At 60.6% G+C, this 25,181-nt stretch overlaps 1 protein-coding gene across 1 annotated transcript in view; it reads left to right on the forward strand.

The window, feature by feature from the left end:
• Positions 1-21,548, forward strand: part of PAX8 (paired box 8) — a 73,843-nt gene extending 52,295 nt beyond the window's left edge. The window contains exons 4-12 of the mRNA XM_036262442.1: positions 426-591; positions 2,379-2,576; positions 3,804-3,892; positions 4,157-4,282; positions 4,536-4,708; positions 8,080-8,200; positions 15,040-15,141; positions 20,116-20,202; positions 21,472-21,548. Coding sequence (XP_036118335.1) covers positions 426-591; positions 2,379-2,576; positions 3,804-3,892; positions 4,157-4,282; positions 4,536-4,708; positions 8,080-8,200; positions 15,040-15,141; positions 20,116-20,202; positions 21,472-21,548 — 1,139 coding nt within the window. The remainder of the gene's footprint in view (positions 1-425; positions 592-2,378; positions 2,577-3,803; positions 3,893-4,156; positions 4,283-4,535; positions 4,709-8,079; positions 8,201-15,039; positions 15,142-20,115; positions 20,203-21,471) is intronic.
• The last annotated feature ends 3,633 nt before the right edge of the window (positions 21,549-25,181 follow it).

A 25,181-nucleotide genomic window follows, 5' to 3' on the forward strand; every position in this document is an offset into this window, starting at 1 on the left:
TTATTATTATTTATTTATTATTATTATTTTTAAATCCTCACCCAAGGATATTTTTTTATTTATCTTCAGATAGAGTGGGAGGGAGGGAGGGAGAGAGAAAGGGAGAGAGAGAGAGAAATATCCACGTGAGAGGGACACATCGACTGGTTACCTCCTGCCCGACCCCAACCGGGGCCGGGGACAAACTGCAACTGAGGTCCGTGCCCTGGGCCCGAATCAGACCCGGGGCTCATTGGTCCGCAGGCCGACGCTGGACCGCGGCCAGGGCCAGGCCCCACTCTGATCAGCCTCCTGCGGCAAGAGCAGGGCTCAGGTCTGCCTCAGGCACCTTGGTGTCCGCGGGGCCCGGTGCAGCGCCTGCCACGTCGGAGCAGGCGGCGGGTCAGCGGGGACCTGACGCCTGGCCGGGCCTGCTGTCTCCACAGGCCACGGAGGGCTGAACCAGCTGGGAGGGGCCTTCGTGAACGGCAGACCCCTGCCCGAAGTGGTGCGCCAGCGCATCGTGGACCTGGCCCACCAGGGCGTGAGGCCCTGCGACATCTCCCGCCAGCTGCGCGTCAGCCATGGTTGTGTCAGCAAGATCCTTGGCAGGTAAGCACGAAATTCACCTCGCACAGCCTCCCGCTGGCCGGTCTCTGCACAGCCTCCTGCTGGCCGGTCTCTGCACAGCCTCCCGCTGGCCGGTCTCTGCACAGCCTCCCGCTGGCTGGTCTGCACCCGCAGCCTCACAGCCACCCCTCCCGGGACCTGCCTCTGGGCTCCCTCCGCGCTCTTCTGGGCTCCTGCCCTTCCCTCCCTCCTTCTTCACCCATTTCATCTTCCCTTGGCTTCTCCCTCCTCCTTTCTCCGCGCCTCGGGTCCTGTTTTCTCAAGGCTCCTCCGCCCCTAATGCAGGGCCCCCTGCCGAGACCTCGGAGAGGGAGCGCTGGGGCAGGGACATGCTCTCAGAGGTGGCTTCCAAGGTCACACCCCTGCGCAAGGGACATCTGAGTTTGTGCTTCTCAGGCCAGAGCGGCTGCAACAGCAGCACAGGGTCGCCTGATGGAATGCAGAGCCCCGGGCCTCCACCGCCTGGGGCAGCTGGGCCTGGATGCTGTGAGCTCTATGAGGTGACCAGGTGACCCTGCACGTTAAAGTCACCTAGGGAGCCTTAATTTTAAAAAACATTTGAGGTCTAGGCCCCAGCCCATGCCTGTTGAAGGAGAATTGTAGGGGAAGGCCCAGGTTCGGTATTATTCAGGCCCCTCAGGAGATTCTCCTGTTCAAAAGCCAGAGCTGAGAACCCCTGACCGAAGGCTCAGGAGGAGCCAGGAGCAGAGCCCTGCATCCAGGCTGAGGTCCCCACGCAACCCGACCCGGTCCGGAGAGCCGCTCCTGCCAGAAGGGCCCTGAGGCAGCCCGCTGGGGCTTTGGGTCAGCGCAGGGCACCTGCTTCCCTTCTCCAGCCTGCAGGTGGATGGAGGAGGAGCCTGCTTTAAAGAGGCAAAGGACCTGTTGCTAAGTGGTGGGAAGCTCTGGCCTCCTGACTGAAGTTATAAGGGAAGAGTGTGGCCCCTTGAGGGGTCAGGAGAGGGGACCTGGACATGGGATGGTGCCCCAGAAAGGAGATGGCCCCTGGATGGTGGCAACAGACGGAGTTTAAAGAGCATTTATTCTGTGGCAGAGGAGACCAGAGAGTATCCAGAACAAGGAGGGGGTGGTATCTTGACGTAGGTCACTGATCTGCCGAAGCAGCTGGTTGGGGATGAAGGGAGAGGAGGAGAGGAGACCCTGGGGCCTGGGCTCAGCTCAAGGGGCTGGACGAGGCCAGAGACCCGGGCAGGGCTGGGATTCCAGAGTCCGCGAGGAGCAGCTTCTACCTGAACCACATAGCCTGGTGGAAAACCAGTGCCCGCCGGGGGCGTGGGGGATGGGGAGCAAAGGTGAACCAGCAGACGGCAGAGGCCTCAGCCACCCCAGCTGGCCTCCTGGGGAGGGATTAAAGCCAGGAGGACCGAAGTGTGCAGTGAGTCCGCGTAGGCAGGAGACCGCGGCCGGGCGGAGGAAACCACCGCTGCCGGGAACCCGTGATTCCCAGGGCGCCTCCCTGAACATCCCTTTCCCAGGAGGGAATCTTCGAAGCCTCCAAGGTGGTTCCTGCAGGTGCTCAAGGAGGCGGAGGGACAGGAAGGGAGAAGCCAGGGGTCGGGTGAGGTCCTCAGCAGCGCAAACCTGCCCAAGCAGGAGAGCACTGGAAGGCCAGGTATTTGAGGCCAGCCCTGGGCACGTCCTGCCTGGGCCTCTCCAGAAGCCTCCAAGGGGACCAGGGTCTCTGGCCAAGGCCATGCCCAGAGACCCCCCTGCCTACTGGGTAATCTTTGGGTTGTCTATTGGAGTAGGTACTACGAGACTGGCAGCATCCGGCCTGGGGTGATAGGTGGTTCCAAGCCCAAGGTGGCTACCCCCAAGGTGGTGGAGAAGATCGGGGACTACAAGCGACAGAACCCCACCATGTTTGCCTGGGAGATCCGAGATCGGCTCCTGGCTGAGGGCGTCTGTGACAATGACACTGTGCCCAGTGTCAGCTCCATCAACAGGTGAGAGACCGCGCAGCCAGGGGCCCTGGGGGTTGTGAGAGACCCTCCCTGTTTACGGAGCAGAGCTGGGAAGGGGCCTCAGAGTCAGGCAGGAAGCCCGAGCACAGGGCCGGTATGACACCTCCTCGCCTACGTAGGGCCACAGGCATCCCCACCCCTACCTGGTGTACGTTCTGCAGTTCCCTTCCTTACACACCACGTTATTGTTCGTCCAATAAAAGAAGCTTCTTGAATTGATCCTTTCTTAAGCCACAAGGCCCTTAACTGGGCCCTCGTTCAGAGAGGCACTCTCGTTTGTTTAGCCTTTCACTCACTACCTTAATCATTTGCTCCCTCCCTCACTCATTCATTCATACACACGTAACTCATTGTCATGTGATAGGCCCTGGGGACACAACATCCTTGTCCCGGCAGAGCTCACAGTGTAGCGGGAAGACACACTATTCAAGCACACACTCAAACAATTGCAGAAGTCCAGCTGTAGCCCTGTCGAGAACACGAGGGTGTGTGAGCCAGTATGGTGTGACTCAGTTTGGGAAGGTTATGAAAAGATGACCCTGAGTAAGAAACAATGAATAAGAGTCAACTAGCTGAAAAGAGGAGTGAGAAGAGCTGTGAGACAGCACATGCAAAGGCCCTGTGGCTAACAGGATCGCATACAAGAAGCCCAAGGAAAGCCAGTAGACAGGAGGGGAGCAGGAAGCAGGCAGTGGTGGAGCTGTCGGTGAAGGCTGCCCTTTGGCCAGGAGAGGCCCTTGACAGTTTTAAGCAGCAGGCTGACTTGCATTTCAGAAAGCCCCGTCAGCCTGCAATAGGGAGAAGAGGCTAGGAAGGTCAGGAGTGGATGGGGTGGCCGTGAATGACCTGGAGGGAGAGAGTGGGTGGTGGTACACACTGAGCACCAGCAGTGATATGCAGAGGGGACCAAAGCTGGGGAGGCCACAGGTCAGACCATAGCACCAAGGATGGTTTGATAGCAGGGGGAGGGAGGGAGGCGGGGGTTAAGCCCCATCTGTATTTAGGCGTGACCGACAGTGCCACCCATGCCATGGGAACCCCGGAAGGACCAGGTGTGAGGAGTGAGGTCGAGGGTCTGAGGTAGACAGGTTGAGTGTGAGGTGTGTTTAGGACACCCAAGGGAGGTGTGAAAAGGCAACTGGATCTGGGGCAGCCGCTGGTCCTGTTTGCTCCTCTCCTCTCTATGGCCATTTCTTCTCTCCCTTCCAGAATCATCCGGACCAAAGTGCAGCAGCCGTTCAATCTGCCCATGGACAGCTGCGTGGCCACCAAGTCCCTGAGCCCAGGACACACTCTGAGTGAGTGTCAGGGACCTGCACACACACTCCCCTGCGCACCCACGGGTCACACACACCCACACTGCCGCCCTCTGTGGGGACCAAGCCCTTCCATGGGGACAGCCTTGCTGGGCTCTTGGGGACCAGTCACTGAGAAATTCAGGTAGCCCCTCATGGGGCCTTGGTCCCAGAGCCCTCCCACCAGCCTCCGACTCCTCCGTGGTGGAGGGGGGCTCTCGGGGTGTCCCTCCCACATCCTCACCCTGTCCCTCTCGTGCTCTGTAGTCCCCAGCTCGGCCGTGACGCCCCCGGAGTCACCTCAGTCCGACTCCCTGGGCTCCACCTACTCCATCAACGGGCTGCTGGGCATCGCCCCGCCTGGCAGCGACAGCAAGAGGAAGATGGATGACAGTGAGTGCGGGGGCACGGAGGGCAGGGTGGGGTGCAGGGGCAGTGTGCTCAGGTTGTGTGGCCTTCGGCCAGGGGCTTTGTAGTAGCAGTAGCTACCGGCCTGCAGCACGTGGCCTGTCTCTGAGCCAGCCTCAGCCCTGCGGCCCGGGACCTGGGTTCTTTCCCTCGCTCTGCAGCTCAGTCTGCTCCTCCACTCCGGCCTGGGGTGAGTAGAGGGGTCCCCTGAAAGTTTTCTCCCTGCCGGGGACGCCAGGTGACCAGGACAGCTGCCGGCTGAGCATCGACTCCCAGAGCAGCAGCGGGGCCCGCAAGCACCTCCGCACGGACGCCTTCAGCCAGCACCACCTCGAGCCCCTCGAGTGCCCCTTCGAGCGGCAGCACTACCCCGAGGCCTACGCCTCCCCCAGCCACACCAAAGGCGAGCAGGTGAGGCGCGGGATGGGCAGGTGAGCTGCGGAGGGCTGCGGCCAAGAGGCCGCCATCTCTGAAGGCCCGTGACCTGCCCTCGGTCCTGCCACAGAGCAGCCAGAACCTGCCCGATGGCTCAGGGCGCGAGCTTCGTGCGGCTCCAAGCCAGAGACAGCCGCTGCTTTGCCAGATGCTGGCACCTGCTCCTCCTCCTCCCAGCCCTCTTGCCTTCCCTCCTCCATGCTGAGCCCTGCTCTTTCACGGGGAACCACAGAGCCAAGCTGTGCCACCCCCTGCGCTCAGTGCAGACCGCAGGGTCAGGTCCCACAGCCCTCGAGCTGCAGCCCAAGCCTTCGCCCTGTGACCTCAGCTGGCACTTCCAGTCCCACCTCTGGCCACTCACTCTGGCAACCCCATGACCCCACATTGCTCCCGCTCCCAAGCACGCGCTCCGGTTCACACCTCTCTGCTCCGGCACACCGTGTGCCTCCCTGCAGAGTGCCCTTCCTCCCGCGTCTCTGCCTGGAAAAATACCGCCCGGCAGGGCCGTTATGACTCAGCTCAAATGTCACTTTGCCCAGGAATCCTCGCCCTCCTCCCAGGTGTGTGTCCCCTCTCCCTCCTGTGCTTGGCACGTCCGCCGGCCACTCCTGTTCACACCTCGCGGGCTGGCCCGCGACAGAGGTGTGCCGGCGCTGTCTCTGCCACCGAGCCTTGTGCCCTGTTATACTAGATGCTCAGAGAAGGGGGGCTGGGTGAGCAAGTTGAGAAATCCAGGAAGCTGGTTGCAAGCCCCGAGGGCATGTCCATCTCCAGCGCTCGGACGGTGACATTGGGAGCGGGCTGGCTCCGGTGAGGGTGGCAGACACAGCGGACGTCTCCCCTGGGCCCAGCAAAGTTCCACCGCTCTGAGCGTTCCACCAGCTGCCTCTGGCCATTTCTGTCCATCCGCGGTCACATCTTCCCCCACCCCCTCCAGCCCAGCCAGTCGGCCGGCTGAGGAGTTCAGGGTGATGTCTGCTCCCCCTCTTTGCTCACACTGTCATTGTCCAGGAGCAAGGCAAACCCTATACCTTTAATATCTGAGTAGGACGGTGGTGAGGACGCCACCAATCAGCTGAACCCCTGCCAGTGGCCGTCTGGGCAGCTGGGCCCAGGCCAGCCCCGCAGCTGGGCAGGCGATCTGCGTCAGCGATTCTGTCAGCTGGGCCGTGGCAGCCACGAGGGGTGCGGAGAAAGCTGGCTGTCAGCAGACCGGGGACAGGGCTGGGTGCTCACTGAGCGTCAGCACGCGCTCAGAGGGAGCGGGGTGCAGCCGCGGGAGCTCGCCCCGTGGAAGGAACATGCGCAGCCCAGCGTGCAAGCTCCAGCGTCCTGGCGGAGTGGAGGAACCCTTTCCCCGGCCCCTTCCCGAGCCCCCAGGGGACCCTGCTCGATCGCAAGGGGACCGCGCCGCTGCACCACGCTGGCTCGTACACCTGCACAGGGAGCCGTGTGAGCCTGAGCTCGGGCGAGCTTGGGACCACAGGGTCCAGTGCCTTCATTTGTGTGGACGCGAGCCAGGGACAGGGAGGGTCGAGGGCCTGGGGAGCAAGCGACTGTGGAGCTCAGGCCTGAGGCCCTGGTGTCACTCAGACGCGCCCACTGTGTTGGAGGCGGTGCCTTTAGATGAGCTCTTATTTGAAGACTGGAAAAGGGAGTTTGAAAGCCATGGAACTGCTCCAACCCCTCAGCCCCGGATGAGGAGACCGAGGCCCAACACGCTGATCAGTGACCCTCCCGCCCCCGTCAGTCGTCTGTTGGTCATTCATTCGCCAGGCTTCTGGTGGGGCAGGGAGAGCCCAGCCTGGGAGGTGCCTTTCCCACGCTTGGTGACAGATGGTGCTGCCGCAGGAACACCCGTGGCCTCTCACGTGGCACAGCAAGGCCCGCTGGGCTGGGCAGCCGACAGACGCACAGTCCTCAGGCGGTGGGGCAGAGACATGCTGCCTTTCCTGCAGAGTCGGAGGGGAGGGTGTCCGACAGAAGCGCCAGGCTCAGGACCAGGCTTAGTTAGGAGTCTCTGCTGCTTGTGCCCCCTTGTTCGTCAGGTGCAGAAGTGAGTGGTAGGATGACACAGACTGGGAACTTGGCCGCTCACGGAGCACGTGCTGTTCCCAGCGCCCGGTGCTGAGCCCTCCCCGTGGGTCCATAACACCTCGGTCCTCACATCAGCCTCTGCGGCGGACCCCGCTGCCCCTGTGACACAGGTGACAAAAACCAGGGCTCAGCGAGGTCAGGACAGAGCGCCGCTCGGCTGGTGGTGCACAACCAGGGCTCACCTGGTTCTAGGCATCCTGCCGCTCTGCCCCCGGCTCAGCTCAGTCCCCTAAGACACCCCTCATCACCGGGGCGTGCACGCCACTCCGCGTGACGACATCGACATATCTGGCTGTCGGTGATGTGTGTGACCCTCATGTGGGGAACAGGCGTGTGCGGCCTCGTCCTCTGGTGGGAGGGCTCCCAGGGAGGGGCGGTGTGTGCCCCCTGGACTGAACGACTTCTTTCTGGAGGGAGCACCTTAGGAGATGGCCCTGCTTATGCCAGTGGAGGCTGAGGAGAATCTAACATGAGGGCATTAGAACACCCCAGGGCTAACCCGAGCATCATCCTCGAGCTGAACCGGAACATCTCTTTGTGTCTGGCTCTGGAGAGAGGGAGAGGAAAGGCCCCTGTGCTGGAGGGGCGCCGTGGCTGCCGAGTTACTGCCGCAGAGAGCACCTGGGTCAGGGCCGATGTCCTCGGCGTGGTTTCTGTTTCATAAAGACCTCCGGGCTGTCCACGTAATACTACTTGCCCGCGTCACAGGGCTGCCAGGGGAACGGATGGGGACAACGGAGGCAAAGCCCTTTGCAGATGTAAGAAGTGGTGCTGATGTTACCCAAGTTAGGGCAGCGGCTGGGAGCCAGACCCCTTTGGCTTCCTCTTGGCTCCGCCCCGTGTGGGAGAGTGACAGGCTTCTCGACCTGTCTGTGCCATAGTTACCTGCCTGGACAGGAATATGTGACCTGAGTGAAGCGCTCTGCACAGTGCCGTGGGCCAAAGGCTCTGCCTGCAGCTTGTCTTTGGGGCTTCACATCGCGTGAGCAGGCAAGGAAGGGACCCGCCACCCAGCCAGGGTGAGGTCCTTGGCAGGGGATGCTCCCTCCTGTGCCTGCTCACAGGCCACCAGCCATGAGCCTGGGATTAAAAGAACATTGGGGTCGTGAGTTGGAGAATAAGAACCAATCAAACACGCCAAGTGGAGGCAAGAATGGGCAGGAGAAGGGGACAATGAGGGTGTTTTCTGAGAGATGGCTGCAGGTAAGGCTTGCCCAGGGCCTCTGTGCTGACTTCTCTTTGTTCCCCAGGGCCTCTACCCGCTGCCCCTGCTCAACAGCACCCTGGATGATGGGAAGGCCACCCTGACCCCTTCCAACACACCGTTGGGGCGCAACCTCTCGACTCACCAGACCTACCCTGTGGTGACAGGTAGGAAGCCCAGAATCTCCTGGCCATGAGCCCCAGCTGCCAGGTTGGGCTGGAGGGCAGGCAAAAGCTGGCGTGAGGAGGAAGGTGTTAGGGCCCTAGACCTGGAGAGGAGAGGGTCTGTGCTGGCTGGGCCTCCTGGTGGGCCACGGGGGTCTTACCCTCTCCGCTCAGCCCCTCCTCTGCCGGCGACCCCACTGCCAGACAGATGGGCGCTGCAGCCCTCTGTGCCTGGCAGAGGCTCCGCAGAGTCGAGCGCTCCCACCTCCTCAGCCCGAGGAGCCCAGCCCAGCCGCCCGAGCCCGCCCCCCTCATGGCTTGGTTGTGCATGCGCCAGCGTCATCTCACCCTCTCTCCTTGTCTCCCTCCCTGGCAGACTCACCCTTCGCCATAAAGCAGGAAAGCCCCGAGGTGTCCAGTTCTAGCTCCACCCCTTCCTCTTTATCTAGCTCCGCCTTTTTGGACCTGCAGCAAGTCGGCCCTGGGGTCCCAGCGGGAGCCTCGGCCCCGCCCTTCACTGCCTTTCCCCAGGCTGCCTCCGTGTACGGGCAGCTCGCGGGCCAGGCCCTCCTCTCAGGTACGACGAGGCCCGGCCTGCAGCCTCATGGGGCGGGAGGGTCCGCAGGGCCAGTCCCTGGTCCCAGGGGTCTGGTCCCGTCTGGCCCGCAGTCTTGTCCACCATCAGCCTCTTACAGAACTGTTGTAGGTGCCAGTTTGTGGGTCTCCATGCAGCAGTCAGGCCCTGGGGTCTGGCACTCAGGGGGTGCCTGGAAGTGGGGTCGTGGCAGATTTCCAGAACCTCACCCTGAGGCCCTGTGAAGACCAGGGCCCCTGAGGCCAGGACCCAGGTGCTGTGAAGGGGTGAACACTATGTCTGGGTGAAAAAAAAAAGACGGAAAAAATTGACAAGACTTTGGAGGAAAAAGTCGTTGGATTTTGGAGCCAATTTCTGGATCAAATTCCTAAAGAAGATGGAGGGCCAGTCTCAGCCGGGTCCACAGTGTAGCTCCTGTCCCGCACGCTTCGCAGCGTCACCCTTGGAGGACACTCAGCAGTGACTCAGCACCTGAGCGTCCTCTCCTCGGCGCATTCCAAGCACGAAGCACCTACAGGTGCCCAGAGGGGGGAGGAGGGCCTGGCTGGGCCCTGAGCAGGAATGTGGTGTGACAGGGTGTGACAGGGTGTGACAGGTGAGGGCTCTGCTCTCCTGCCCCAGGCGGCCGACCCCCGCAGGGCTGGGTCTCCCTGGCAGAAGGCCACCTGCTGTCCAGCCATCCAGCCAGGGCCCGGGCAGCGGCTGGCAGAGGGAGGTGTCTGCTCGGGCAGAGCAGGCCTGATTGGGGTGAAGGGGGCAGAGCCCCAGAGCAGTCGTCAGCTCTCTGGAGGCCTCCACAGTGATGAGGCTGTTTTAGGGGGAGGCCCCGGCATTGAACCAGCACCGAGGGGGAGACAGGAGCAGGACAGCCCTTCTGACCAGTGGTTCTCAAACGTGCTGGGGGCCTCAAAACTCTCTCGTGAAACGACAGCTTTTACAAAGTCAGGTCCCAAGCCAGAGGCTGAAGCGTGGCTCTGCTTGGCGTCCTCGGACTTGGACCCCACTGCTCTAGAAGAGGGGGACAGGCCTCCACCCCTGAGGGCCCCCGCTCACCCCGCTCTCTTCTGGCGACCTCCGCTTCTGTCTGTTGGGCGCCGGGGGTGTTCTCTCTTTGCGCCCCTCCTCGGACGTGGGGGTCCTCTTAGAAGAGGGGGCCCAGAGGTAAAGGGTTACCAAAGGAACCCGGCGTGTGGGAAGCAAGGGAGAAAGTGTTGACTCAGAGCTCAGAATTTCAAGAGGGTGAAGTCAGCAGAGATGGGCCACTTGTTTTGACCAAAGTGGTGAAAGGAGAACAATCGTGAGCTGGGTGGAGTGTCAGCCGGAGGAGGGGAGGAGGGGAGGAGGAGAGGAGGAGAGGGGAGCAGAGAGGCTCCCGCACAGTGGACTGGCCGCCCTGGGCGGGCCTGTCTGCCCGCCTGAGTGGCAGGGAGGGATGAGGGCGCGGACAAGGCCTGTGAGGATGGGAAGCAGCAGCCGCGGAGGGAGGACAGCTGTCCCGGGGCACAGCGAGTGTCGGTACAAAGCGTAGCTGGAACAGCCAGCGCAAGCTCTGCGCCCCAAGCCACCCCCTTCTCGCCTCCCCGCGCCCTGTCAGGGCCTCAAGCACCCCTGCCCACATGCAGGCCATGAGGGGACGTTCCCGCCCCCGAGGGCTCGAGCTCAGCGACATGCCCGCTCTGCAGACCAGCTGGGCATGCACATGGGCAGAGCCCTGGAGGCAGCTGCCCGGGGTCATTCAGGAAGCCAGTGCACAGCCTTGATGTGTCCTTCAGGCTGGCGGCCCCCACCTGGCCCAGGTGATGCTGAGGTGCAGGGTGTGACCCCCGGGAAGGCCGATGGCCGGCGAAGGGCCCGGCCAGCTCAGGCCAGGGCTCTGGGAAGGCTCGAGGCGCCGCGGCCGGGCAGGCGGTCAGCTGGCAGAGCCGGGCCTGCCCTGCGGCCTGGGCCAAGGCCTGTGATGGCTGCTGTCCACGCCGAACCCGGGGTGTCGGCCTGGAGCTCCTTCAAGAGTGTCCACATGTGGCCCCTGGTCAAGATCGGACCTAAACACCCACCGTGTGACTGAGCACAGTGAGCGGAGGAGGAGACCGTCCGGGGAGGAAGAAGGGAGGAGGTTAACAGGAGAGGGTCTCAAGGTGGAGGGACGAGAAACATAGGCAAGGGAGGTAGAGATGAATTTGAAAGAAAGGAAAGAAAGCCAGGACCAGGGGGAGAGGAGGGAGGTGGCGAGTGTTCATTCTGCGGTCAGCTAGCTCAGCGCCCACCCTCAGGACCCTCCTCTGAGCTCCCTGAGGACCCGCCTGCTGCCTCCTGCAGCTTCGCCTGCTTCCCAGCCTCCCCAGCTCCCTCCTGCCCAGCCGAGGCTCCGACTGTCCTGGCTCTCCGATTCTCCCTGGAGCAGCAGGAGGGAAGCAGCGTCAGGGTTTGGGAAATGTCAGACTGTCCCACATTCCCCAGTTCCCTTCACATGCCCCTTCCGGGGTCCCAGCAGCTCCCCAGGAACAATCTGGAGGTGCCTGGTCCTGCTGCTCAGGGCTCACTCCAGCTCAGCTGGTCAGAAGGCTCTAAATTTGGTTTTATCATCAAAGAGCCCATTCCCCGCCTCCATCCTTTGGTGCAAAATTATATTTAGTCCTGCCAGAGAGATTTCTGGATCGCCATAAATTCTCCTTGCTAACAGAACAAGATAAGGAACTGCACAGGGTCATGTAGAGAGCAGACTTCAAAGGGGGCAAATAAATAGTCTGAAACCACCTCTGCCCTCGGAATTCCTCCACACCGTGGTTCTGATCCTGCTTTCTACCAATATTTATAATATTTACCATTGTATCTGGGGTGCTAGTGTTTTCTCATAGAGCCCCACTTCGAAGCAACTCAGTGGATCTGTGTCTATGCCAGTGTCTTATACGTAAGACCTCATGGGAAATAGGTTTGTGTGCAGAAGACATGAAATTACAAACCAAAGATGCACGTATGGTGAAGAGCCTTCAAAAATAAATACGTGGATGCAAGGGCGTGGTTGGGCTGTGATGGAGGGCCCCCACCTCGTGGCTTCCGTGGCTGCATTTCCAAGAAGGTTACAAGGTTCTTGGCTTTTGGGAAGAAACCATGTGTTTAAGGAATTGAAAAAAAAGAGTTTTGTGGGACTGATAGAAAAGTTTACGGAACCACAGTCTGGGAGAGGACCACCCCGAAGAGAGTCTCATCGGCCTGTTCAGGAGGCCAAGGTCGCGGGAGGAGGCCATCAGGATCAGCTCCAGCGTGTGAGTCAGAAATCTCTGCCCTGCTGGGAGGAAATTAGGCGACTAAGGAGAGACAAAGATTAAAATCGGAATATAGGGGAATGAGACTGATGAGTTCCATTTCCAGAAGCAAATCGGGGGTTCGTCCTCATGGGGTGGGACCCAGGGAGCAACGGTGAGGGTTGGAGTCGGGCGTGCAGGGCGTCTGTGCGCTGGCGCTCTGCCCACTGAGTGCCCGGGCAGCCTCAGGAGACGGAGGGGACAGGACGCGGGCAGGAGGAGGGAGCAGCGCGGAGAGCACCTAGGCCAGCCCTGCAGACAGGTGGCCCGCGAGCCAAGACTAAAGACACAGACACGACCTCAGAACCCTTCTCCACACGGTGCAGGAAGCCCCCGGCCAACCAAGAAGTAAGGTGAACCCACTTCCCATCGCTCCTGCGGCCAAACCCCTCAGGAGACCGGCGGGAAGAACAGCGCAGAGACGTTAAGGACAGAGTGTGTTCCCCGGCCACTACCTGGCCGGGACCCAGGTCCCCCCGCCTCCCCCAGGAGGACGCACGGGAGAAGGAGAGGGAGGCCTCGGGTCTGAATCGCCACCACGTCTCCCGTCACTCTGCTCAGGCCGCCTGCTCGCCCTCTGACCCCTCCTGCCCTTCAGCCGCCCCGTCCCCCTCTCGTGGGCTCCTGGCCAGGGCTTGGTCCCCGGGCTGAGGGCTGAGCCTGAGAACTGACCACACTGCAGTCTCCTCCGACGAGAGATGAGTGTGCTTCAGTGTATCTTCCGCCTCCTTCTAAACACACTAAAATTCCCTTTTCCTCCCCTACGTTCCCCACCCCCACTTGTTCGGGCCCCGAGTCCAGCGCCCTGAACCATCTGTCGAACTCCAGCGGGTTCCACTGTGTGTGCAGCTGGGCATGGTCCTGCAGGTCAAACAGCTCGGGGTTGGTGTTTGCTGTCACCAAGACATCCACACAGTTTCACCAGTGACTCAGTTCAAGTGGGTTTATTCTGTAAAGTTTCCTCGGACGGGTCACAATGTGTAGAACGTGTTCACGGCACTGATCACTGTTCACCTGCTGCGGGAGGCCCTGGCTCGCACTGATCAGGTCACAGCTGTGGTGCTGAGACAGAAGCGATGAGACGCTCAAAGCCCCCCTTTTGTTCCCTATTTTGCCTGTGAAGGACTGAGGCTCGGGGCACCCAGGCGACTGGTCTGAGGGCACTCGGCACGCGAGCCGCAGAAGCAGGATGAGGACGCAGGTCCTCGGCTGCCTCGACCCTTCCCTGCAGAGGAAGGGCAGGCGTCCAGTGGGCCTGGTAGTCTCATTGACCCTTTAGGCTTGGCTCCCAGCGCCCATCCTAGTCTGCGCCCCATCTGGGTCTTGCTAATTTGGCATTCTTACTTCCTGGTGTGTCCCCAAGTGGTCAGAGAAGGGCCTCGAATTCATACTCGCTCCTAAGCATTTGTTGAATGAACAACTTCCAGAAAGAGAGGTAAGGAGGGTTTAGTCACTGCGGTTTTGACAATGTATAGAGTTCCAGGCATGTACCTCCCTTTCCATCATTATGGGCACCCTGGGCAGGGCTGAGGTCTGAAGGCCCCGAGGGGCTGACGGGGCAGGTCGCACAGGCAGCGCCTTAGGGGATGGACTTAGGAAGCTGGTTGACAGGGACTCTGGGCCCATGTAAGTCCCAGGAGAAAAGTGGCTCCAGTGTGGAAGAGGCGGAAGGCGTTGTGTGGAAAGGTCACAGCCTAACACTGGTCCCCAGCCAGGGGCGCCTGCAACCAGGGCGCATGGCAGTACTTGGAGACGCTTCTGGTTGTCGCGCTGGGTGGGGACTACACTGGCTTCCAGGGGGCAGAGGCCAGGAACGGTCCTGAATATCCTGCAATGCAGAGGACGGCCCCACACGAAGATTAATCGAACCCCAAATGTCTGAGGTTGAGAACCCCTGAAACATCACCAAGGGCTCGGATGACCAAATAATTCATCCTTCAAACTGGGGCATTTGGAGAGTGAAATGGGCATGAGTAATAAATACGCCGGGACAGTGGTCATAACCTGGGCAGACCTTGCCAAGGATCCTTGATGAGGGCGTCGGCCCTGGGCCTGCAGGGCACAAGGAGGGGCAGTGGGCAGAGGGGCCTGGTGTGTGTTGGCATGAGGTGCAGATGGAGAGAAACTCACGGGGTCAGATGAGGTCTCCAAAATGGTATGGCTCGACTTCCCAGTGTAGGAGCCAGGTGGACCAGGGCAACTGGGGTCTCGGGGAGCTGCCTCAGCGTCGCCAGGGCAGGGACCTTGCCCACAGATATAGACTAACAAGGAGATGGTGCTGGTTTTCTGAAAACCGTTTTTCAGGTGCGGGACTCACGGTCACGAGTAAATGCTAAGCCCTCAGCCCGAGTCTCCTTTCCAGCTTGGGCAGAGCCAGGAGGTTTCCTGTCCCCTGTAACTCTGCCCAGTTGTACCCATCTATCAGGCAGGAGGAGGAGGAGGACCCCCTCCCGTCTCTCAGTGGTAAAAGAGCAGTGGCTGATTAGCAATGTCCGCGCGGGTCCCAAATGCACAGTAGTGGACCAGCAGACGACACCTGTGCCACCCCACACAGGGCCTTGTTCCTGGTTCTGCTCAGAGCCGAAAGGGTGTGGACCCTGGGTCCCGCGACCTCTAACAGATGTATTTAGGGCGGCTGTGCCCACTGCTATGCTGGATGCTGTGGGGGTAATGAGGACCCCGAAGACATAGCCCCCAGCCTCCTGCCAGTACCATGACAGCTTATGGATAAACAAGAGTCACGTGAACAACATCACCGAGCACGGGGAAGAGTCGGGACCGCCACGGCAGCGGAGCGCCCATCCCTGCGGAGCCTGTGGGCTGCAGAGGAGAGGCAGGGAGAGGGGGCGTGGCAGGGGGGAGGCCAGCTGATCCTCCCGGAAGCAAGACAATAAATACAGGGGCCTCCTCTGGCCCAACTGATGACTCCTTGCTGTGTTTTCCAGGGCGAGAGATGGTGGGGCCTACGCTGCCCGGATACCCACCCCACATCCCCACCAGTGGACAGGGCAGCTATGCTTCTTCTGCCATCGCAGGCATGGTGGCAGGTAAGGGGACGGGCTGCACAGGGGGCGGCATTGCCAAGAGGAATTGTTGGCCAAAGGCGGAGCAAGGGGAAGGGTATGTCCCAGGCATAGACTTCCCGGAGGGCGCTGGAGGATGGACCAAAGGGTGCATCTCTTTGAATGTCTGGAGGAGACCCTGCAGTGCAGTCCTGGCTCCTTAACTCTCCCAGATCAGCTTCCTTCTTCCCAGATGCTCCCACATCACCCGTCGTGGTGAAGAGGCATCCACGGTGAGGCAGACCGGTGTTCAGGTCTGAGCTCTGCCCCGGCTCCCGTCCATTCAGGGAGCCCTGGCGGGGCTGCAAAACGCCGGCCGCTAACCGGAAGCCCAGACTCTAAGTAAACCATGGTCTCCCGGTCATTTAACTGGGAAATTTCAATTTACCTTTTGTAACATCTGAACATGAATGGTGTAGGTGATGATGATGATGATGATGATGATGACGGTTGAAATACAGCCCCCTGCACACCCCACACTCACTCAACCCTGCATGGGCAGGACCCGCGTTCTAGATACTCCAAAGGGGCTGCCGAGTGTGAGATGGGCTGGGGGCAGTTCTCCACCGTCATTGGACTGCCCTGGGATTCTGCCTGCCAGTCATTTGGGTTTCTGTGTCTACCAGAGTGGTCATCACCCAGTGGTGACCCAGGTGTCAGGGTCTGGATAAGTGAGGAGGACAAGGAGAGTCTCGGGAAGTGCCTCTCGTAGGAGCCATGTGTGAAGGATGGGAAGGGTAAAATCGAACCCTTCCCACTCCCAGAGGCCTGAGGACCTGGAGCTTGGAAGGGGCTGGATCAGGTGCTCTGACCCCCGTGCCAGCCCCGGACTAGGTGCCTCCACCCAGGCCTGCTTTCCTCCCCACGGGCCCTGCCACCCACTCTCGTGCCCTGTGTGAGGCAGGGGCTGGGCTCTCCTGGGCAGAGGGAAGGGAGGGGAGGGGGGGCTCCCTGCTCCCTGGGAACCCGCTGAGCTGGCACTTGTTGCTGCCTGGTTACCGTGGCGATGTGCTTAATGCAGCGTTGAAAATACAGAATACTCACTCCCCTCTCCCTCCTGGCCCCAGCTCGCTCCCTCCCTCCCTTCCTCTTCTGGAGCGTGAAATGAGATTGGTCAAGATAAAAAAGGAAAAGATTCGGTTATTTTTTTAAGAGTGTGGATAATGGGGCCTCTCAATCAAAATCCCAGGCTCCAGTCGGCTCCCCCATCCCCCTTCCAACCTCTGCACCTCCCTGCCCCCTGCTTGGAGGGGAGGGAGAAACAGAAAGCCAGGGCTTCTCTTGGAATTATGAATCATCCCGGGGCGTGCCCCGGGCAGGGGCTCCTGGGGCCCAGAGTCTGACCTGGGAGGGAGCTGGAAGGTTTGGTCCTCTCATCAAAGGCCCCCAGGTTGTTTCCAGAAAGACCTCATCCTGCGTGGGTGTTGTGGACAAAAAAAAATAGCACAACCACAGCATCCACTGAAGTGGGTTGCAGAAGGCAGGGGCCTTGCGTTGCGCGGGACTGGCTCCCAGAAGTTACAAATCCAGTTTTCAGAAAATGCAGTGCTCAGTAATCATTCCACCTGCTCCCTGGGAACTCCACGGTGCGGGTGCATTCTTAAGGATTTTTTTTTAAGAAAAAGTATTTTTTCTTTTCTTATCAGTGGCCACAATCTCCCCATGACAATGAGGATTTGTGCCCTTTAAATCGATAAACCTTTATTAAGCACCTACTATGTCCTGCATAAATAACAAATGCTTCAAGTAAGGCACGTTAATGACAGTCTTCAATCAGCTGTGGAAAAAAGGAAAAGATAATTTATTCTGCACTCCGTGTGCCTGGCCACTCATAGCTATAACTTATTTCTCATTTATTCTTACCATGAGCCCGGGAAGCTGGTATTATCCTATTGTATGAAGATACGAAAACACACGTAGAAAAGCAAAGTGTGTGCTCAGGGTTATAACCATACTAAGTGGCTGAGTTGTTCAAAAGCAGGTATTTTGATTTCAAACCCAGGGCTTGGTCAAGCCCTCCGCACTGCCTCCTGCCAGGCCAGGGACAATGACACCAGCCACGGGAGCAGCACAGGGCAAGACAGGGCGCAGGTTTCTCTTGTGTTGCTTCCTAACTGTGGTTGTTGTCCCTGCTCCATTAACACAGTTAATGATGCTCACACCTGTTCTGGAGCTGAACCAGCAGCTCCAGAGATAGTTTGATCCATCCATCCATCTATCTTTCCTTCCATTCATCTTTACACACACTTTCCCATTCAGACATGCATCTTCTTAGTCTTTCTTTCATTCTCCTATGTATTCTTCCATCCATCCATTCTTCCTTCCATCCTTCCATCCATCCTTCCTTCCATCCATTCCTCCTTCCATCCATCAATTCATCCATCCATGCTTTCATCCTTCCATCCATCCATCCTTCCATCCATTCCTCCTTCCATCCACCCATCTATTCATCCATCTGTGCTTTCATTCTTCCATCCATCCATCCTTCCATCCATCCATCTATTCATCCATCCATGCTTTCTTTCTTCTATCCATTCTTCCATTTCTCCATCCATCCATTCATCCACGACTTTTTCACTTAACAAATATTGGTTGAGGTTCTATGGCACAGGATGCTGGGGTTATAACAGGGAACAAGATAGGCCCCTCTTTTTAAGGAGTTTACAACCTAATAATAGAGGAAAAGGACAGTAAACAAGTCAACGAATGAACAGACAAGATGATTTTAGATAGCTGTGAGTGCTGTAAGAAGGCGATGGGACGATGTGATACAGGGCCAGGGAAGGATATGCCACTTTAGATCGGGTGATCAGGGAAGCGTCTCTGAGAAGGTGTTCAAAGTGGTCAGCCCAGTAACAAACTGAGGCAGACCATCCCCCACCCAAAGAACAGACAGCGAGTGCAAAGGCCCTGTGCCAGGAATTCGTTTACTGGGTTGCAAGCGGGAAGAGGGTGTGAGTGAGCAGGGAAAGGACTGTGCCATGAGATGGGCAGTGGATTGGGTCAAATTGTAAGAGTGCTCAGGCTGCCGGGAAAACTGGTTTAGGCAGGTCCACGAGGCAGGGCAGAGACCAGTTGGGGGAGCATTGGAGTAGTTCACACAGTGGCCTTGGGCTGGGGAGGCAGCAGTGAAGGAGGGCAGGAGAGACACCGAGGAGAACACTAAGAAACGATCGACTCCACTTGCTGGTGGCAGAGCCAGCAACCCTTGCTGCTGAATTGGTCGTGGCGGTTCTCACACCAATAACACAAGGGAGAACCCTAGGTTTGGGGCTTGGGAAGCTGCATGGATGGTGGGGCATGGGCCCATGGGGAGAAGAGGAGAGGAAAAGGTAGAGGTTGTGGCGGGTAGAAATCAGGAGTTCTGTTGGGCCTGATTGGGGTGGAGACATCGCCTAGGTACCCGTCTGAGTAAGTCAGTAGGCATGATGACGTATGTCTGGAGTCAGCAGACCATCCTGACGAGGGCGTACATTTCCACCGTGGTTCAGAACTGGTATTTAATGCCAAGATCACGGGAAAGAGACGGGGCTGGCAATTCACAAAGGCTCACTCATCACGCCCTGGCGCTCTTCGACGTTAGAGTTCTCGCAGGGGGGACCAGGAGAGGGAGGTGGAGAGGCCAGTGGTCGGGACACCCACAGAGGGGGGTTGGTGGGCGAGTCCAGGTCGGCAGAGTTTAAGGAGTGGTGGACACAGAAGGGACCGCTGGGACGACCGGGTAGAGGCAGTGAGGCTGTGCGAGTTCACTGATTGGAGGGGAGTGAGGAAGTGAAGGCAGAGCCTATGCAGCAGAGAGAGGGGCTGGGAGCTGGAGAGAGATGGGGTCGGAAGAGGATTTTTAAGAGATGATAACAGAGCATGTTTGTGGGCTGAAGGGAGTGGTGAATTAGGAGGGAGCATCTATGGAGCAGAAAGGGGAAGGGACCCATTACAGGGCCAAGTCCTTGCAAGGGGGAGGGGCTGGGATGCAGAGCAGAGAGGACGGCTGGCCTTTCGCCGGCGCAGGGACACAGACAGCCCTGGGCTGGGCGGACGCTGCACCACCTTCTGAGTCCTGTCCCTACTGCAGCCTCCCCAGAACTGAGGCAGAGAGGTGCTGCGCAGACTCGAGTTCATTAAGTGGAGACCGAGGGAGTGAGTGGATGCATGAGCGAGCGACCAAAGGAGAGGGCAGCATCGCTTTCCCACCTCTCTTCCTGGTCCCCGGAGCCCGCTGTTGGCACTGGGCGGGGCGGGCGAGCATGGGGCTCTGGCTCTGTGGCCAGCACTGAACTGGCTTCCTCTGGGCGCACAGTGAACCAGGGGGACGGGCTGCGCCTGCAGTCAGCAGGGCCATTCACACTGTAGGCTGCCAGGCAGAGCTGGGGCAGGAGCTGGGGCTGGTTCCAATGTCAGCTCATCGCACCTGTGGCTGTGGGCTCATGTCTTTTCCTCTCTGGACAGCAGGTTTTCCATTTGGGACATGACAGTTGGATTAGATCATTTCTTAGCTCCCCCCTCCCTCCCTCCCTCCTTCCTTCCTTCCTTCCTTCCTTCCTTCCTTCCTTCCTTCCTTCCTTCCTTCCTTCCTTCCTATCTTTCTTGCTTTTTTCCTCCCTCCCTCTCCCCATGGACCCCTCTTGGAGCAGCCCCTCCACAGAAGGTCTGGGCAGTAGTAGAATTGGTTAGAAGCGGCTCCCCAGCTCCGCTAAACCCTGGCTGGGTGAACAAATCTCTAGGCCCTAGTTCTTCATCTGGAAATGGGCATAATAGGAACACCCGGCTACTGCAGTTCCCGTGAGGGACAGCTGGTCAGGGCAGGGCCTCCAGACCTGGGGGAAAAGACAGCGCTTGAAATGGCGCTGACTGAGGGGCCCCAAGGGAGGGGCCTCCTGCGCTCCCACAGTCCTGCCCTGGCCCCAGCTGTGCCCGCCCCGGAAGTGCTGCACCTCACCTCTCACCTGTGTGCCCCAACAGGAAGCGAGTACTCCGGCAATGCCTACGGCCACACCCCCTACTCCTCCTACAGCGAAGCCTGGCGCTTCCCCAACTCCAGCTTGCTGAGTGAGTCCCTCTGGGCTGCCCAGGCCTTCGCGGGCAGGGCGGGCGCGGGCAGGGCTGGGCCAAAGAGGGCTCAGACCTGGGTCAGATGCGGCGGGGAGACGGGCGTTACTCATAATTCGAGCAGGAAGGCGGTGTGCCAGGCTGTGACCAGGTTGTGTGGGGAAGAGGGCAGAAGGCAGACCTCGCTGCACCAGTCTCTTCTGCTGCCCAGGGCCACCCCGTGAGCTCTGCCTTTGGAGTAGGACCCAGCGCCAGGCTTGGGAAGGCCAGGGGAGATTAAGAAGTCTCAGAGCGGATGTCCGCCTCAGGGCTGCCAGTCCAGCAGCAGCAGACCTCGATGGGGTGCACGCAGGGGGCCCTGCCCCTGCCAGGCAGCAAGCCGATGGCACCGGGCGCCGTCCTGTTGCCCACACGAGCCGTCGAAGCGGCTCACAAGTGCTCCTGGGCAGCAGCAAAACCCTACACAGAGGTGCTCCGGTCCCCCACTGGCCTGGAAGTTGGCTTGAGATGGGGACAGCCTTCAGTCCAGGTCCAGAGAGCGGCCTGGGGCTGCTCGGCACCGCTCGCCCTGGGGCCTGGGCTGCGTAGAGAAGTGTCCCTGAGTGATGACCTCGAACCAGCCTGGGCCAGAGAGAGGCAGGGGTGCAAGGGCGGCCCACCCCACGGCCCCGTCGCAGGCCCGGCAGGCCCCTCCGCCCCGAGACCCCTCTCCTCCCTTGCCTCCTACATCCAGAGTGGCTGGAGGGTTTGCCAGCTGGCTTCCACTCCGCCTTTCTGTTCAGCTCAGCCAGAAAGCTGAGGGTGCTGAGTGGGGGCGGGCCGGGCCCCCTGCAGAGCTTGCCCTGTGTGGGCCCACAGATGCACCGTCCCCATCGCCCAGGCAGAACTGTAATCCCTGGTTTGGGAATTCTGCGACCTCACACAGTTTGGGCAAAGCTGCGGAGACCCTGGTGACCCCCACCGTGTGCCTGGTTCTTGGGGTTCCAGATGTAACTACTCCCTGTCGCTCTCTGTCTAAAACAAGGGCGTCGAAGGTCAGAGTATTCACGGGGGGAGGGACAAGAAGCCACCGTTTCATTCTGGCCAGAAACTCAAAGGTGAGGTCAGAGGAGGAGGAAACGGGCTGGAGAGGAGTTAATCTTTGATGATCAGATAGGCTGGGGGGTGAATGATTAACCTGCGTGTCTTAAAGGTTAGCAGAGGCCAGGGAGGCTGTGGTGCAATTTCCCCTCCTGACCGACTGTGCTGTTATTTTTCTGACGTGTCCAGGTTCCCCCTATTATTACAGTTCCACATCGAGGCCGAGCGCGCCGCCCACCACCGCCACGGCCTTTGACCACCTGTAGTCGCCATGGGGACAGTGGGAGCGAGGAGCAGCAGGACGGGGTCTGGGACAGGCCCCGGAGAGTCACAGAAAGGAATCTTTATTTATTACATGAAAATAACCACAAGTCCAGCCGCGCAGGTCACACTCCTGTGTGGTGGACCTAATGGACCATGACAGACAGGATGACTTTGCAGAAGGCCAGACTGTCCTCCTGGATTCCTCAGTGAGGCGGGGTCCCAGGGAGGGACACCCCACCCGAAGACACCGCACTGGAGAGATGTGGAGAGCGAGGAGCGGCGGAGAGCTGGAGGGGATGGCGTCAGGGCCCGCCGTGGCTCCGGGGCCCAGGGCTCCGCCGTGGCTCCGCTGTGGCTCCACCGTCCACACACTCGAGCGGTCCTGGGTTGTTAGCACTTCTGTCCAGCCCACGAGTCACAGCCGGTGCAAAGGCTGTCCCCACAGCCACCCTGAGGCTCACTCCACTGAGCTGCCCCAGAGTTGAGGCTCCTGCTGTCCACCTTCTTGACCCAGCCTGCCCGGCTCCTCCTGCACCTCCCTCTTGGCCAGGGGCTGGGTCCAGTCAACCACAAGCTCCACCCGGCGGTCAGGGGCCTTCCTTCTGCCTGCTGCCGCGATGTCCCAGCGCACCAGCTTCTCCCGCCTCGTCCCAGAGACCAGCCTCTCTCAGCTGGAGACGGACTTCCCCAAGTGCCCTGCCTCGGCCCAGCCGCCCGCGCCCCCGGCGGCCTGCTGCCACCCGCCCTTGGCACCTGCCGCTCCTGCCCCCAGGCCTGACTGAAATGCAGCTGTGGTTGGCCCGGCTCCCTCTGTCCACCCAGACTGCGGCCTCTCCGTGCATTGTCTCCCTGCCATGTTGGCTTTCCCCATTGCTTCTTTCTTTTATAAAGACCACCGCCATTGCCACTCAACTCAATAAACCATTATTCCGTTTCCGACTTCGGGTTGACTGGGGAGGAGGCCCCGGGCTGGGCTTGTCCAGAGAGCCTCCGGCCCAGTGGACAGTGCGCTCACTTTGGGATCTGGGGTGTACGTGCCGTCCAGTGCGCAGGAGCCCCGACTTGGCGCTCTGCCCTCGCTGGCGTGGTCGCAGCAGGCGGCCGCCTGTCCCACGCTTCGCCTCCAGCTCTGAGGGGGAGCCGCGCCGGGAACGGCCGTCCACAGGCGCAGCCGGGACCCTGCGGCCTGGGAGGAGCGAAGTGAGAAGCCGGGCCTGGGCTCTGCTGTGCGGGGCACACTGTGGGGCTCACATCCTGAGGCTGGGTCAGCCCGTTCCACCTGGGGGCAAACTGAGGCTCAGAAAACATGAGCTCCTGGGGGGAGCCAGTGGCTTCAGTCAGGTGCTCTTAGCGTAAGTCCAACACTTTCACCCAACACCTCGGGGCCCCGCCTGGCTGCCAGAGGGTCCTAGATGCAGGATGGCAGTGCCAGAGGGCGGAGGGAGCCTGCAGGACAACCCCTTCCTGAGAAATGTTGGAGAACAAGGGGGTACATACCATGGTGGGTGCAAGGGTTCTGTCCCCAGCAGGGTGCTGTCCACACGAGCCTGCAGTGGCTGCTGGGCAAGGGCAGGGCTGTGTGCCGGATCTGACCGCTGGGCAGCAGTCAGGTCGGGCATCCAGGGCCCAAGGATGGGAGGGCAGAGGCGACAAACAGGAGCGGCCAAGGGTGCTCACCAGGACGACGAAGCCACAGGTCTGGGGAATGTTCCTGTGGAGGGAACCAGTCCCTGTCTCTTCCCAGGGGATCTGAGATCAGGCTGGTCCTTACATAACAGGACTTCCCACCGGCTATGAGCCTGGAGGTGGGACCGAACCCCATATACCTGAGACTCCTCATGACCCTGAAACTCTGCGTTCCTGAGGCCCAAGGCAGCCCCCACCTGGTTCTGGGGCCACCGCAAACTGCCACCCAAGAATCACTGTGAGATGCACCCCGGGAGCCCACAGAGCGGTCAGAACGCTGGTGCCCTGGCTGGACTTCTCCAGCCCTGAGTGTCAGAGGGACCTGGCGGTGCTTGTGTGGTGGCAACAGGGTTCACGCCGGGCTCCCGCAGTGACCCGAGCGCCCCGAGGCAGCTCAGAGTGGTGCTGGTGGCAGGCAGACTTTCGCCCCGGTCGAGCCGCGCAGCCACGGACGCACTGGGAGAAGACGGTCCGGGGGCTGCAGGGAGAAGCTGGGCGGCACCTGAGGGCACTGTAAGAGGGATTTGGGGGGATGGTAAGGAGGATGGAGGAGGCTGCAGAGGCCCAGCCGGAAGCCACCCTCTCGGGCGCGGAGGGTGGGAGCATCGCAGCTTGGCGGGAAGGGGCTGGTTGGATGGTCGGGCCCTGGTTCTCTGAGGGCCTGTTGGAGCCACGTGCTGGCAGGAGACTCTGGAGGACGGCATGGCCGGAGGCACGCCCCCAGCACGCCCCCCGGGCCCCGCCTCTCCTGCCCCCGCCCCCGGAACAGCCCCTCACGGCCTGTGTGGACAGGGCTCTGCTTCACAGGCTGCTCCCTGGTCCCTCGTGCTCGCCCTCCGTCTAGGGCCCCTGCCCTCCCGCACCAGCTGGGCCAGGCCAGGCACCTGGAGCCCACAGAGGCCCGTGCGGGCCAGGCAGCCCCATGTCCCGTGGGAGACAGAGCAGCTTGAACCCTACCTGGGCCCACCAGGTGGGGCAGAGTTCATCCTTCTAAGGTGGGGTGGAGGCTGGGGAGGGGGCAGCTGGGAGACCTGCCTCCAAGGCCAGGCCGAGGCTGGATCCAACCCGCCCCTCAGTCTCCAGTACTCCTGCTGTCCCTTGTTACTGAGGAACACGAGTGCCCTGCCCCTTCTTGCGGGCCACACACGACCCTCGGACAAGCTCACGACCCTCGGACAAGCTCACGCAGGGGCGTTGCTGCTGCAGCCCCGGGCAGGGGCCTGCTGAGAGCTGGGCTGCTCCTGCTCCTCCCCACACCCACCCGCCGAGGCTCCCTGCGGCGCTCCTGGTGTCCTGGTCCTGGGGCAGGTGCTGGGGGGGGGGGGCTGTCCCCAGCGCTGGGGCTCCGTCCTGTCCCTCCTTCACCGGCCACTCAGCTGCCCCCTATGCCCTGTCCTCCCTCACCCTCAGAAGTCATGACAGCCCTTCACGGAGCAGGACTGTCTTTCTGCTCTTGAAACTTGTCTGCGTCCACTTCCCTCTCCAGTCCAGGGCCTTTCGGAATCGTCCCCAGGCGCTGGGCCGCGGCTGAATCTGCACCTCAGCCAAGGCCTCGGTGCGCGGATGCGGCCAGGCGTCCGCGCAGGCCCCAGGCAGCTTTGCTCTGTGGGGAGGGACAGATTCCTGGCCCCCAGCTTGGCGAGGGGGAGTGCGGGGTGGTCCCGTGTCCCCTCCCTCGTGCTCCAGGTCGTCCCCCTCCAGCCTTTAGGTCACAAAGCACGTCTGTCTGAGGAGGCCTGCCGCTCCTGGGCCCCAGGTTGTCACCGTCGGGCAGGAGTGACCCCCTGAGCTGACTGCGGCTGTGATTCCGGTGAAAGCTGGGGTCCCCAAGTGACCTCTCCCACCTCCTTCTGTTCCTTTTCCCTCGTTTAGGTCCCCGTTCCTCCCTCTTCTGCTGGGTCCCAAGCAATGGTTCCTTCTGCCACCATGAAGAGACTTTGCGGCTCCAG

Source organism: Molossus molossus, unplaced genomic scaffold (genome assembly GCF_014108415.1).
Source record: "Molossus molossus isolate mMolMol1 unplaced genomic scaffold, mMolMol1.p scaffold_m16_p_15, whole genome shotgun sequence".
Taxonomy (NCBI): domain Eukaryota; kingdom Metazoa; phylum Chordata; class Mammalia; order Chiroptera; family Molossidae; genus Molossus; species Molossus molossus.